Source organism: Anomalospiza imberbis, chromosome 3, assembly GCF_031753505.1.
Source record: "Anomalospiza imberbis isolate Cuckoo-Finch-1a 21T00152 chromosome 3, ASM3175350v1, whole genome shotgun sequence".
In the NCBI taxonomy this organism is placed as follows: Eukaryota; Metazoa; Chordata; class Aves; order Passeriformes; family Viduidae; genus Anomalospiza; species Anomalospiza imberbis.
In genome coordinates, this window is record NC_089683.1 from 7612164 (window position 1) to 7627122 (window position 14959).

Genomic DNA, 14959 nt, shown 5'->3' on the forward strand with positions numbered 1-14959 from the left:
TCTCTGAACTCCTGATCATGCTACCACTGGGCTAAGTCAGGTGTTACTATGGAGGATTTCACTTAGTGTGTGTTTCCCAGGGTTTTCCTTCAAGCAGGAAGGGAACAGCAGCCCTCAGTGGCAGATCCTCAAGGATATGTGGTGTTCAGGCTCCTGTACCTTTCAGGACAGCCTTCAGCCTGAGGTGTGTGTGACAGTTCTCCACTGCATAAGGAACCAGGGCTTGACAGACCCAGAAGGTCTGTCCTGTGCTATCACCTAATCACCTGTAAGAGGTGACCTGACTGCAGCCTATACAGCCTCTTCTTAAACAGAGTTTGTGGACAACACAGAGGTGGCTATGCAGTAAAATTCCTCCATCTGCTCATCCCTCGGTGTGTTTTTGGTAAAGCTTAAATCTCCTCTGAGGTGGAAGTTGTGCTTGTGGCCATGGCTGATCACAGAACAGTTCCCTTCTCTTCATGTAGAATGGAATTCATTAAACAAAAGAGAAGAGCATTTTCAGCAGCTCGGTCAATCTCCACAGTGAAGAGGAGCAGGAGCTGATGTCTGCACAGACTTGCTGCTGCTAATGGGTTTTGTCTCTCCCCAGCAACCCGTGTTCAACTCCCTCACAAACTGCTTGGGACCACGGAAGCTGCTGCACAGTGGAAAGCTGTACAAGGCCAAAAGCAGTAAGGAGCTGTATGGATTCCTTTTCAATGACTTCCTGCTGCTCACCTACATGGTTAAACAGTTCGTGTCTTCCGGATCCGATAAACTGTTCAGCCCGAAATCCAACTCCCAGTTCAAAATGTACAAAATGGTGAGTGAGTCAAGGTGCTCCAAGTGTTGGTACAGTGGGTCCTGGCTTCTCATGAGGAATGCTGCTCTCTCACTGGGATTAGCAGTGTGGCCCCTTTTGCTGTCACATGGGCACGTTCTGGCAAACAACATGCACAAATGACATTGGCTTAATACCCAGAAAAAGACAGACTTCTGTATCTTGGTTTAACTAACACTTCCATCCACTCTGTGGGGAAGGGGCAGAGGTAGCATCGTGCCTGAACAGCTGAGTGGGATGTTCAGAAGCAGGAGCCTTGACTTCAGTTTGCACAGGTTCCTGCATCCACAAGAAAATTTCTGTCCTTCAGAAAACGACAGAAGAAGAAGATGGAAAATTTTAGTCTTTGTGCCCACACAGTGTGTGTTCTCAAGATTCTGAAACTGGAGACGTAAGCTTAAGTATCAGGGCTGCTTTCCCACAGAGAACCTGAGCAACTCCTGGATTTCCGAGCTCCACACTGCAGCTCTACTTGCACACTCCTTCCTCTTTCACAAAGCTCTTTGCCTAGGAAAGCAGAATGGGGTGAAATGCCAGAGAAGTTTTTCTCTCAGCCCTTTCTTGCATCCTTTACGTGATGATCTCTTTGTTTGTCCTGTGTCCTATAACTTTCATTTTCCCTACAGGAAAACAGTGTATTTAAACATGCATATAGAGTGTCTGCCTATTGTCACAGGGTGATGCTGCCACAGTGACATTTGCTTTTCTTTCAGCCGGTTTTCCTTAATGAAGTCCTTGTGAAGCTGCCCACAGACCCTTCAAGTGATGAGCCAGTTTTTCACATATCACACATTGACAGAGTTTACACACTTAAAACTGACAACATTAACGAGCGGTGAGTAATGAAAATTCAAATCTGAGCTTAAACTTGTTCATTGATGCTGCAGGCTGTGTTTCCAGTGAGCAGACACAGGGACCCTGAGCTCAGGAACAGAGCTGTCTCTTGGTCAGGAAATAAACTCACTTGACTCTCATTTGAATGAGAAGTTTTCTCTAATTTTGTTCTGATTTGCAGCAGCTCTTGCAGTGGCATCCAGCCACATCTGCTGCTTCTTGATGTTTCAGTTGTATTGAAGAACAGTTTAGGGCTGCAAAATCCAGCATGCCATAGGACCCCTCCCTGGTCCTGAGCAGTCTTTAATGTGACCCAGCAGTCTTTAATAAAACAGCAACTCCACATCTAGTTAATTGAGGCTGACTTGGAATGTGGCATAAGATTAAGTCCAAAAACCCCATCACCTTAGTCCATGAACTGACTTGATTTGTGAAGCCTCTAAAATTTAGGGAGGGGAGAATTGGGAAAGAAAGTGGGGCAGAGTCACTGAAGATTTTTCTGCCTGTGGGATGACCCTGACTGTAGGGATTGCTCTCTGCAGGACAGCCTGGGTCCAGAAAATCAAAGCAGCCTCAGAGCAGTACATTGAAACGGAGAAGAGGAAACGTGAAAAAGCTTATCAAGGTACCCAGTTCTGTATTTCCCTCTATCCACCTGGATACAGGGGCAGGGCATTTCCTGAAGGATGCCAGTGTCTCCTACAGATCTATTGCCAGTTACTACAGTTCCAACCAATCTGTTTATTTCTGACTTCTTTGTTCCCAGCTCGTTCACAGAAAACCTCAGGAATAGGACGCTTGATGGTGCACGTGATTGAAGCAACGGAACTAAAGGCCTGTAAGCCCAATGGTAAGTGAGGGAAACAGTCTCAGAGCAGTTTTATTCCTGTAACATTTGGAAAGGCTTACTGAGAGGAGTTGGTCATTTGGGAATCACTGTGATACAGTTTCTATATGAAATAGTCATTCTTTAGTTTCAGAGGACCGAGTGAAGAACCAGCTCTGTGCTGCTCCAGGATATAGGATTGCCTGATCCAATTCATCTGGCAGCAGCATTGATGTGTGTCCCGGCAGGCTGCAGATGGAAGGGGAGGTTCTACACTGCAGAGGGGTTTCACTCTGTGTTCTGTGTTTAGGGAAGAGCAACCCGTACTGTGAGATCAGCATGGGCTCACAGAGCTACACTACCAGGACCCTGCAGGACACCCTGAACCCCAAGTGGAACTTCAACTGCCAGTTCTTCATCAAGGATCTGTATCAGGATGTCCTGTGTATCACCATGTTTGACAGGGATCAGTTCTCACCTGATGGTAAGTGTGAATATTTAGGCAAAGAATGTTTTTTTGCTAGCTGAGGTACCCAGTTCCTCAGCAGCACTTTCAAGAGCCTGTAGGTCTGACTGCTGCCTGAGAAATGTTGGGTAAAAACAATGCCTCAATACTCAGGAGGTTCAACAGCCTTCCAGAGCCAGTAACTCCAGGCAGTCAGATTTGATCCCAGTCTGGCTTCTGTATCAGACACAGAATTATTTTCTTGTCAGACTTAAGAGACAGACAAGTTGAAAGCAGAAGTTCTACTCATGATAGGTGCTTAAAAATAAGGTCCTGGGTTATATTTTCACAGCAACAGCTTGATCAGCTTTCTTGTTGCTTGGAAACTGAGCACGTTTTTGGCAGTCAGTTGCTTCTCATATTCTCTAAAAGGTTGAGTGCTTTTTCAGGTGACACACAGTCAGTTACTGCACATTTGCAGGGAACTGCCTGACCTGAGATGCCTTGTGTGTAACAGTCTTTTCTCCTGTGAGTTAATGTGAGTTTGGCTGGCTGCTTCTCCCAGTTGGACAACTGAGTCTTGGTTTTCAGTCCATGGTGAACCTTTTAATGCACACACACACACAAAGATGTCATGTAAGAAATAGCCGCACAGAATGTGTATGATTTCTGAATACGACTGTAAACCTACTAGTAGTGGTAATTGTTGAAGGTTGTTCTAGTGAAAGGCATGATACATAGGCATAATTAAAAGTTGGCTGAGCCAAAATAGTTGCTTTTTTAGTGTCTTTGAGCACCTCAGCTGATTTGTAACAAGTTCCATCACCTAACTCTGACTAGCCAGCTCTGAAACTGAAGAACAGTTGAAATTGTGTTTCTGAAAGGGTATTTTCTAAGAGTATTTTTAAGGCCCTTAGCTCAAACTGTGACGTCCTAATTCCATAGCATTGTTCTCTTCTAAAAAGGCCCCTTTTTGTCACTGCTGACTGGTTTACACAGGGCTGGGGTCCAGTCCAACTGGAAGCCCAGGAGCAGTGCTCTGGAACTGAGCATGTACCCCACAGCATTGCATTAACCTGCCTCACTCAGATTTTCTATGGTCAACACTTTTGCCTAATGAAATTTCTTATTCATTTGCCCAACAGATTTTTTGGGTCGCACTGAAGTTCCAGTAGCAAAAATCAGAACAGAACAAGAAAGCAAAGGCCCCACAACTAAACACTTACTGCTGCATGAAGTTCCAACAGGAGAAGTGTGGGTGCGCTTTGACCTGCAGCTCTTTGATCAGAAAACACTCCTCTAAGAACGCTTTTTTTTTAATTTATGAAGGACAACTGAAGCTAACAGCCTGAACATCTTTTGGTAAAAGATTCCTTGTCCCATGCTGGTTATTAAGCAAGAATTCCTGCTGCTTCTGTATTTCCTCTTAGTTCCTGGTTGCGCTTAGTTCCTTGCAGTGTTCCGAGTTGTTGATCTATGCAAACACAAATGTTACTGTAAATACAGTACTATAGCTCAGTGCCTTTTTATTATGTTGGAATATCTTGGGTTTGGATGCCAATGTTTCCATTTTCAGGGCCATAAAAAGTATTATTTAGAAATGTGGCACCAAGCTGTTTGTGTATTTTACCACTTAGTCTGACAGTCAGACTGAGGAATGGTTTAAGCTCAGCACTAGAATCATTCCATTTGAAATCTTAAAAGTGATATCCACTGGATTTTTCCCATCTCAGGATGATCGTTTTAACGGTTAAATGCTGAAGAAGCCTTAGCATTGGAGAAGTCTCCAATATATTGTACATTCTTTTAAGAATCGAGCATAGTTCTTTACTTGACTTTAGTTCTGCACTGGAATCAGTAACTGCTACTTGATTTTTCTTTCTGCTTCAGTTTGATTTATCATTCTCTGCTGAGACAATGTGGTTGTGAAGAATAAATAGAAAAAAAAATATTTTAAATACTGTGACCCACAACAATGTGGCAAAATACTCTTCAGCTCTTTGGGTTTTTTCCTAAGTATAAGTTATTTGTGTACATTTCCTTGGTCTTGCAGACCTCCATGTGAATCTTGAAGCTTTGACATTGCCAACATGTATATAGAGAGTAAAATATAAGTTTATTAATTTGTCTACAGATGTTTATTGATGCATAGTGATTTTTAAAAAAAGTATATTTTATTGTATAGGGGAATGTGAAATAATGAGAAAAACTTATAGGATTTGTTCAAGGAAAGTTTATCAGAAGTTTAAAAGGTTTGCTCTGGGGAACTGTCACCCCAGTATAAACTGTAAAATGAACTGGTTGAAATGAAAGGAAAAACATTCTCTTGGCACCAAATCAGGGATGGTTTAAAAAAAAGAAAGTTTGTTTATAAATATTTGTTAAATTGTAACCATTCTATTCCCTCCTTTAAACTGCTTTGTTGCAGAAGCACAGCATGCAGTTCTGAGCAGCCTGTGCCCTTGTTTTCCACGGGTGCAGAAATTCTTCCTGAAGTCTGGCAGTTTCCCCCCTAGTCACCATCTGTGCACCCTCCTATTACTGAGTCAACCTCTGTTACATTTAACAGTTTTCTGTGGTTCAGTATTTCTAATCCTAAATAAAACTCAACTCTTGGCAACTCTTGAGAGATTCTGTCTGTACAACGGGAGTTTGGAGGACAGAGAAAATTCTGTTTCCAGGTTTTCAGCCGAGAGCTGCTGAGCAGCAGGCAGATGGGACTGCACTTGCACAGGAGAGGGATAGGTTTGAGGACACTGGCAGCAGCTGCTGCTCAGCACCAACTCTCCAGAAAGTACCAGATGTTTTGTAAACCACTTCTCATCTCCTCTCCCCTACTTATTTCCTGCCTTCTCAAAACACCTACAATGTATGTTAAAAGTTTGATTTACTGCTTGGACACTGTCTCCAGGAGAGAACACCAGCACTGTCTTTATTGAGCTCAGCCCAAGTTAAAACTCATAAAATAGCAAGTTTTGGCTTGTAGAGCATTGAACTGGATCTGACATGAAGAGGAGCAGCACCTCAGACATTTCTTTGGCTGCTGGGTAACAACATTTCAGAACTACATGTTTAAGACGGTAGGTTTATTGCAGTTTGCCCAAAGGCCTGGCCTGTTCTCACTTGCTTTGGCAGTGCATGTAACCTATTTTGTAAAGGGTACCTTTGATGGCTGTGCTTGCTGCTGTGGTCAGCTAGAGCACAGGTGACATCGCTGGCTCTCTCTGTCATTGTGCTGGTTGATGACTTTCATCCTTTAAAGAGAAGGAAAAACTGTTGCCATGCTTCTGTAAAGATCAGCTGAGCTGTCAGATTATTTCCTTCTACACAGCACACACTAAAACTGGATGGGAACTCTCCAACCCTCCTTAGACAGGACACGCCCCCCATGCTACCACAATGGATTTGAAATGAGGAAAACAAACCTCCTCCTGCCATTGCTACTGTGCCTCAAAAACTGGGCTTAGTATAGATCCAGACTGTGTTCCTGGTAACCATGATCAAACACTTGGGCTTAAATGCAGTCCAGGAGTAAGTAAAACCAGAACATGCTCCTCTAGAGCAGCCCCCCAGCAGCACATCAGTAACATGCTCTGTTAACTTCCTGCTGGTCAAAGTGGGACTCCAAACCTACTCACACCTTCCAGCAGTCTGTGCACGTCTTCTGGAAGAATGGATCGTACTCTGATGGGTCATAATCATCCAAAAACACATAGCCCTGTGGGAGAAGCAGGTACTGAATCAGGTCTCAGAAGATATTGGTGGTTGCAACAGTGAGAGCAGCCAGCCTGGGTGGGACAGAGCCAGGCACAGCATAACACAGCACCAGAGATGGTTGAAATCTGTGAATTCTGTGAAAAAAGAATTCCCAATTTTCATACACTGCACCTCAGAAAGAAAGTGACTGAACTGTAACAGGAAAATTTCTCCATCCGTTTTAATTTATCACTGGCATAAATATGTTATGTATTTATGAAATCTTCATGGAAATGTTTTGTTATAAAAGATTTCATGAAGCATCCAGAAATAATGGCAGGCTAAAATGCTAACCTTAACTAGGACAGTCAAGACAATGGAAATTTCTTTTATTGGAAAATGTTTTTCCAGAGAAGGAAGCCCTGAGATTGGCTCCATTTGTCAGAGTATGGTGCTAATAACACCAAGGTGATGTGTTTGATCCCAGAATGGGCCACTCACTTAAGAGTTGGATATGATGATCCTTCTGGGTCCCTTCCAACTCAAAATATTCTGTGATGTCAGCAAGACAGATATTAAAAAGAAAAGAAAAAATAGGAATGAGTGACCCCTCACTAGCCACAACCTTAGGCAGGTCACTGGTCTGCAAGATACCAGCTCCACGTCGGGGTTCATGAGCTGGCTTTTCCATCTATACATTGGAATAAAGACCTGGTCCAGGCCACAGCTCCATCTCATCAACAACGCTGCCACAAGTGAAGGAGAAGGCTGATAGCAGGGAAGAGAGCAAAAGAAAATGAGCAAAAAGAAGGGAGGGAAGGGAAAGCACATCCAGAATTAACCACATTTGCTAATCCACACAAATCTCTCAAGTTCTGCAAAATTTATCATATGCTGCCACAGTTAATGCAAACTTATGCAACTAACTTGTCCTGTAAATATGAAGGGCCTCAGCCTGCTTTTCAGACATGCTGGTGACAGACCTGACACCACAGAGCAAGGAGAAAAGGTAGAAGCTGATCACTGGTGCTGCTGCTCCCCTTCAGGCAGAAGGACACATCCCACTACATCAACCATTGCTTCTGGAGGGCACCCAGGAAATTCCTGACCTGGCACAGCAGCTTGCAAGGTGGACTGATGCAGACCCAGATATGTACAGTACACCAAACATAGCCTAAATCTCAGGACTTCAGCAGTAGGATGGCTCAGTTCTTTGTCATTCCATGCAGTTTAAATGCATGGGTCTGTCACATCAGGCCTTTGAAAAAGATAGTTTGGTCTCTTTAAAACAACACAGTTCCCATGGTATTTTCATTTCTGGATAAGTAGGTTGTTTACAGTCTCACAACTCCACTGTGCAGTGGTTTCCACTGACAACAACTGCCTGCTCTCATAAAGTATTATTTTTGTGACAGATTACATAACTGCTTTTATTTTTCTCTTTTTTTTTTTCATTCCTGGGATTCAGAAAGTTTAGTTGTGGGATCTGATATTCAAGAGTGGTGTCAAATTAAGAGCAAAACGAAGAAAACTAGTGTTTTCTACAGTGACTGCAATTTGCAATTTTTGTGAATACTGAAACACACAGAACTACAAAATCCATGAGTTGGGTCCGTTACCTGCATGCAGACTTGACAAAATAGTTTGTATCTCCCTGTTCCCATATTTTTTCTTTTATGAAGCTTGATCAGTAGCATCCAAGGCCACAAAATCATTTCACTCATGCTCTGCCAACAGAGCTACAGTACTGCTGAAGCTGAACTCCTGAGACTTGAGAGTGCAGCCCACATGCTGCTCACTCAGCCTTTGGTTTGAACTGACGGAGCTCAAAGTTTTCCCACTAAATGGTCCAGCCCACAGAGGGAAACACAACTCAGTAGGGTGTCTCACCATATTCAGACCCCAGCACGTGTTCACTGCAGCAAGCAATGCTGCTGTTCATAGCTGCTGGTGAACGTATACAGTTGTAACATCACCATTACAGAAGTCCTTGAGAAAAGTAAGTTACAGGCAAGGTGTATCTAAACTTCAGGTTACTCAACAGACAGGAAATAACAGCTAAACCCCTGAACTTGTCCACAACCCTCTGTATACAACCCCCTCCATGATAGAAATGTGTTTCTCATTCATACCTTCTTTGTACGGTAGTTTAAATATTGAGAGAATTGTTCTTGTCTCCTTTTCCACACTTCTTTCTCTGACTGGCTGTCCATTTGGTCCTTCATTTTCTGCATAAGTGGCTCTGAAACATTCTCAAGATATTTTTTGTACAGAAGCTCTGTCTTTCTCAGATCTAGGAAATCACTGTGCTTCAAGTATTTGTCCACATCCTTAAGTAAGAAATGGAAAATAAAAACCATATAAACTATTAGTAAATGACAGTAAAGATTCCACATGTAAAGGTTTGCAGCTTGGCTGACCTGACTGTCACTGCTCCAAGGCATCTATTTTCCAGCCCTTTCTTCTGCTCCTCCCTCTCTCCACTTCCCACCATTTATTTCCAAGCTTGCCCTTTTGAGAGCTCTGGCATTCAGACACTTAATTTTTGAAGCTGTGGTGCAAAATCAGCAGAAAATGACTCACTTTTCCCCATCAGGTTATTGAGCTGAAATCACTGCAGAGCAGGGGGCTGCAAGCACCAGACTGTGCAAGACAGGCAGCAGAAGGACCTTTCCTGCAGCACTGGCAACCTGCTGGATCAGATCAGAGCAGCCCTCCTGCCCATTGCTCACAGCACCACTGTCACAAATTACCACACCCACAGAACAAATATTAGTGCAAACAGGCAGTTCAAGTCACCTGGGATTCACATTTAGGGTTACTACTTCAGGCCTATCCAGAGTGGACTAAAAAGATCAGAAGCTCGTAATTCTATATTAGTTTTTCAAGAACACAGGCAATTAACATTTTCTCAGGAATCACTGTTTAGGAACTAAAAACACTGACATGCAGGAAGGCACACAGCAAATGAGAAAAGAGCACACTTCTTACCCTCACAAAATTTTCTCTGTCCAAGATGCACTGAGCAGAAGCAATGATGTCTCGGCTTTGATCAGGTGCTGCCTAACAAAACATGAAAAAAAGCCCACATGAGGTGAAAGCAGGACTTAGAACAGGAGTTAGATTTACTTTTGAATTCAAAATTATCACCAGTGTCATGATTAAAGGCACATTATACCACAACCCAGCTGGCAAATCCTTGCAAGATTTGCTCTGAACAGTTGGGTTAAGTAGCAACAAAAGAGCATTGGAAGAACTGGAAGGAGAGCTGGAATGTACATGCTCAGGACTCTTTGGCTGCTCCTCACCATGACCAAACACCACTTCCTTCTTGCCAGTGTTTCCCACCTGTACCAAACATGTGGCTTTTTAATTCCTGCACTCCAGACAAGAAGTACAGGCAACGCAGACCAAATCTGTCATTTGGGGATGGAATGCATTTTATGCATAGGCCGGAATATTAGCCTGCTACTCCCTGTGCTTAATACTGATTTTTAATTCCAATTGACAGTGTAATTTTCAGTCATGTCTGCCTTGGCCCTGCTGACCAGCTCCACACTCCTAAAGGTTTATTACACTGAAACGAGCAGGACATCAGAGCAAGCAAGGAAGACACAAGAAGTATTAAAAAATCCACCAAAACAAATGAGAAAGAGGAAATCTAAATTTCTGGCATGTTTCATGACCCTTACTTCCTACTATTTGAAATAACTGGTATGTTGTACTATGCCTGATGAATTTACTTCACATAGTCACAGATCCTCTCTAAAGTCAGTACTGTAACAGCAGCACAAAGACATGGCCATCATTCCACCTAAGAACCATCACTGGTGAACAGGAGAAGAGTTTTCCTTCAGGATGATACATATGTGAAAAATCCTTAAGAACCAAAGGAGGTGGGTGTCTTTTGACTGAAGGAATGAAGTCCCATCTCCCTGGAAAAGGGCAGGCCCAGGGGCAGCCTCATCACAGTACTACTTACAGGGCAGCTACAAAGAGGATAGAGGCTCTCACTTCACCAGAAGCCATAGCAAGAAGACAAGGGATAAGAGGTACAAGTTGCAATGACAGAGGTTTCATCTCAATGTAAGAAATAAATTTTTACAGTGAGATCAATCATTCACTGAACAACCTCCCCAGAGCTGTCGTGGAGTCCCCATCACTGAGGGTTTTCAAGGTGCAATTGGACAGGGAGCTGGATACCTCATCTGGTGTCTCTTTCCCATGAAAGGCTGGGCCAGATGATCTTCCAAGGTCCCTTCCAGCCTGGGCTGTTCTATAAGTCTGTGATTCTTACTAGTCACAAGCTTGTTTCAGGTTTTATGGGAAATTTTTCCACACACTAAACTGCAAGTAATTTAATAAAGCTGGATCAAAAGGATGCAAGAGCTCAATAAAACCCATTGAATCTGTTGCTATTTTTAGAATTCTTTGTTCTCCTTCTCCATGAAAAACAGCTCTCAGATTTTATTGAACTTTGAAAATAATAATTTTTCATTCTTCCCTTCATAACTTCTATTTAATTCCTCCACTCGCACCTTCACAGAACAGAAGCCCTTTCTTCTGTGTTAGCCAATATTTTCCTTCCCAAAATGTCTGCTGCAATCAAAATTATTGACTGTGCCACTCTGCTGGTGCTGAGAACCACCTCTGGATAAATGTAAAGAAAGGAAAAGGTCTGCATTAAAGGACAAACTGCTTTACAAAGAACAGGTTCCAATCCAGGTTCCACAACCAAGGCACAAACTGGGATGGAATGGTAAGTAATACAACTGCAACACCCATTTCTGAGTGTGCTGTGAAGGGACAGACTAAGCACAAAGCTCCTGCTCAGGGCTCACAGATGAGTTCAGGCACATGCCAGGGGTGGAAGTCTGGGAAAAAAGACAGACCAGAAAATACTGTCAGGATTTCAGTGGGATTGGGTGGCCAGTTCCAGCACAGGACCCAGTTAGACATCTGGGCTCCCAGTTACAGATACTGCTCTGTGTTGTTCACAGTAGAACCGACAGCTGAAGGAATGCTGGGGGTCACTCACCCTCCAAGGCTCCTGCCGCTTGGGTTTTCTCACAGGTTTCCCATTTGCAAATCTTTGTAGCCAGGGACCTTCTGAGCTATTCACACTACCCATGGCTGGATTAGTCTGGGAAAAACATTAAAACCATCAAAACCCATATAAAACTATTGTATTAACAGTAAAATCTAAATTTTCTCACAATTCCTACTGATCAGTGAAACAGATCTCTAAAAGACTTCAAACTGCTGATACCTGCAGCATTTTCCTGTCACAGTAAGTAAAACACAGAGATGAAGTATCAGTTTTACAGTCAGATACTGTCTCTGGTGGAACCATCTGGCCTCATCTCCACACACCATGGACAGTACATTTTGTTTCAAAGAACAGTGATTGACAAATTATTTGAAAATGCCTGTCAGCTTTGGAAACATTTCTGAATTATCAAATTTCCTCTCCAGACTATTACTTCTTTCCTTTGTGCCTTTTTCAATCAGATAAAATCCCTTTCGAGTAACTGCCACATCCCACTATGGCTACATTTGATAGGCTTTTAAAGTGACTTCTACCAGATGAAGCTTATGCTGAAGTGCTAATTCAGCTCCAGTCAGAAAATTCCATCTTGTCTCTTGTATGTGCATCAGGATATCTGGATTGATTTATAACAGAGACAGTGGAACCACAGAGGCAAAATACCCTGTACAGGAACCTCCATTTAAACCCACATTTATTTCAGATTCACTAGAGACATACTGCTTCAAGGAAACAATGGATTCACAACATTACTTAGATAAAGAATAGAAAAAAACAAGAGCTTATTTCTGCAGAGATACTGACTCCAAGTCTTCAGACAGATCTTTCAGTTATTAAAAAAAATAAAATCTGATATTCAATTATTTTTTGCCATATCCAGTTATAAGAATCTGTGAAGACTCTCAGGTATTCATAGAAGATAGAAGACAACACTTTTTGGTAGAAGACAACACTTAAGAGTTTATTCTGTCCAATCCAGCACTTTAGTGACAATATCTGACTCCCAGCTTACCTCTCTGGAGTGCAGATTCAAATTTCTTACCATCAATTCAAGGTAAAGTCTGTAATTTACATCTTTGTTTCATTTTATATTCCCTGCTCTTGTACACTGACAAAAACATCTGCTGGGATATTCCTGCATCCTCACAGCAATGTATTCCTATCTTTTCTGGCTGAAAGAGTCAGAAATCACAGGAAAGCATATGTTGGAAGGGACTTCAGGAAGTCACCTCGTCCTGTTGCCTTTTTCCCAACCTGGAAATGAAACTCAAGATAATAAACACTGGAGCCCCCGCTTCAGCACGAGCTGTACTTTGTCCATGAGAATGCATCCCAAAGAGTTGTTCTCAGCCTTGGCTCCCAGGAAGAACCCAGACAGGATAGGGGTCTTGTACCTCCTGGGGCTTGGAGCTCTGGAATTTGTTTATCTTTCTGCTTAGGGAAAGGCCATGGAAAAGTACTGCAAAAACTAGTTACTAATGCAATAGGTGGCAGAGTTATAAATATATGTGTGAAGAACACAGAGAACATAGAAAAGAAAGAAAAGGTAAAACTCAAATGGCATCAGTCTCAGTGCCAGCTTGAAAAAAAGCAAACCTCACAGAACCAATTTTTGATACAAAATTAACAGGCAAACAGCTGAAAAGATTTGGATACCTGACATGCTATAGATTTGGCATTAGACAAATCCAACACCTTCCTATGAGCAATATATCCTCCCTCCAAGCACAGGTGCCACAGGCTCCCGTGTTATGCCGCCATTTACAGATTTCCTTCAACTCCAAGCAGTCCATCCACCTCACAAAGAGACTGAGCACAAAGCAGAGGAGGTGCTTGACCTCCTCAGTGAATTGGGACCCCATGGGAGATAAAACAGAGCGAACAAAGAGAATGTTCCTCTGCAGCAACCTGCCTTCAGGAACGCACAAGTGGTAATGACTCTAGCTGCAGATCTCCTCCCACCACCAATCTTCATAACTCAAGCTTCTACTGAATCTTAATCCTTTCTTTTTCTGCTTTTTTTGGACTCCGGGTGGGAGATGCCAACCCTCCTCTCCGCAAAGGCAGGGCTCACTGATATGAGACAGCTGCTGTTTTTCAGGTCTTGAAACTACAGATTTAATCACAGGCTTAGACAGAAATAGAGTAAAGGATTTCCAGAATCTGAGTGGATAAAACAAGCATTTAGTCAATCTAGCAGTTGCAATCTGCAGATGCCAAATCCCATGAGCAGGTTGGCTGCTCTGTATCAGGACATTTGTTTCAGTGTGCCAGATCCCTGGAAGTATCCAAGGCCAGGTTGGATGGGGCTTGGAGCAACCTGGTTTTGGGGAAGGTGTCCCTACCCATGGCAGGGAGTTGGAAGTAGATGATCTTTAAGGTCCTTTCCAATCCAAACCATTCTGAGATGACTAAACCTGAGAATAACCTAAAAATCCTTGCTAGATAAACATACATCCTTCAGTGCTGTCAGTAGTGTAGCTCTGTATCAGCAAGTTTTTAAGACAGGTTTCCCTTCCTCAGTAAAACAAGGTTCTTCCCGAACACCCATCTGCTGAAATTCACACCCTCTGTGCCCAAACACGAGATTTTGCAGCAGTTTTGAGAAAACACATTTTAATAACTCTGTGACAAATACAAGCACCCTCGCATATGCCTCAGTCCTCTCAAAATGCCGTTCAGCCACGCAGGCTCGCGTGTCACTGCGCGGATGTCAGCCTGCCCGAGCACAGCGGGCTGCCTTTACCGCTGGCTTGGTCCCCTCGCGTTGCCGCAGGCGCAGAGAACGGTAAGAGAGCCGGTCTCCAGTGCGAGCAGGACAGCTCCGCCAACAGAACCTTCTACTGTGGATGCTGAGCTAACAGGTAACGCGTGTATGCGCGGAGGGTCCTGGCCTGGCCCCGCACTTCAGAGGCAGCGATAAGATAAAGGCCGGCGAAAGGGAAAGGCTGAGACCCGGCTTGCCCCTCACCCTGCCCGATCCTGAGGCGGATCCCGCAGGCACCAGGAAAGACGAAGCGGCCAGCAAAGATCCAGACCTACCAACCCTGTGCCGGGGTCCCTCTCTGGGGCGGTGAACACAGCCCCAGGAACCGCCAAGGGCGGCGGCACAGGGCTACAACAGGAGCCAAAGCTGCCCCGCACCGCCCCGCACCGCCCCGCTGAGGGAAAATGGCGGCGCGGCGCGCCTTGGTGGCGCCTCACATCAATCGCACCGCCTCTCCGTGATCAAAAAAAAAAAAAAAAGTCCCTCACCCATCGCCCACAGCCTCTCGGGATGAGGAGGTG

The 14959-nt window shown here is 43.7% G+C and overlaps 2 protein-coding genes across 9 annotated transcripts in view; one reads left to right on the forward strand and one right to left on the reverse strand.

Annotated features, from left to right (window-relative positions):
• Window positions 1-5548, forward strand: part of ITSN2 (intersectin 2) — a 79967-nt gene extending 74419 nt beyond the window's left edge. For all 8 annotated transcript variants that reach the window (XM_068183322.1, XM_068183319.1, XM_068183324.1 and 5 more), the window contains 6 exons: window positions 593-805; window positions 1537-1658; window positions 2200-2282; window positions 2424-2507; window positions 2794-2967; window positions 4074-5548. In XM_068183322.1, coding sequence (XP_068039423.1) covers window positions 593-805; window positions 1537-1658; window positions 2200-2282; window positions 2424-2507; window positions 2794-2967; window positions 4074-4231 — 834 coding nt within the window. In that variant the 3' untranslated portion in view covers window positions 4232-5548. The remainder of the gene's footprint in view (window positions 1-592; window positions 806-1536; window positions 1659-2199; window positions 2283-2423; window positions 2508-2793; window positions 2968-4073) is intronic.
• The window catches only part of FAM228B (family with sequence similarity 228 member B), a 36633-nt gene extending 21879 nt beyond the window's left edge, over window positions 1-14754 (reverse strand). Inside the window, exons 1-6 of the mRNA XM_068183329.1 lie at window positions 14714-14754; window positions 11663-11767; window positions 9616-9687; window positions 8757-8954; window positions 6559-6646; window positions 6092-6182 (exon numbers count right to left, since the gene is read on the reverse strand). Coding sequence (XP_068039430.1) covers window positions 6563-6646; window positions 8757-8954; window positions 9616-9687; window positions 11663-11755 — 447 coding nt within the window. The 5' untranslated portion in view covers window positions 11756-11767; window positions 14714-14754 and the 3' untranslated portion in view covers window positions 6092-6182; window positions 6559-6562. The remainder of the gene's footprint in view (window positions 1-6091; window positions 6183-6558; window positions 6647-8756; window positions 8955-9615; window positions 9688-11662; window positions 11768-14713) is intronic.
• Between the last annotated feature and the right edge of the window lie 205 nt (window positions 14755-14959).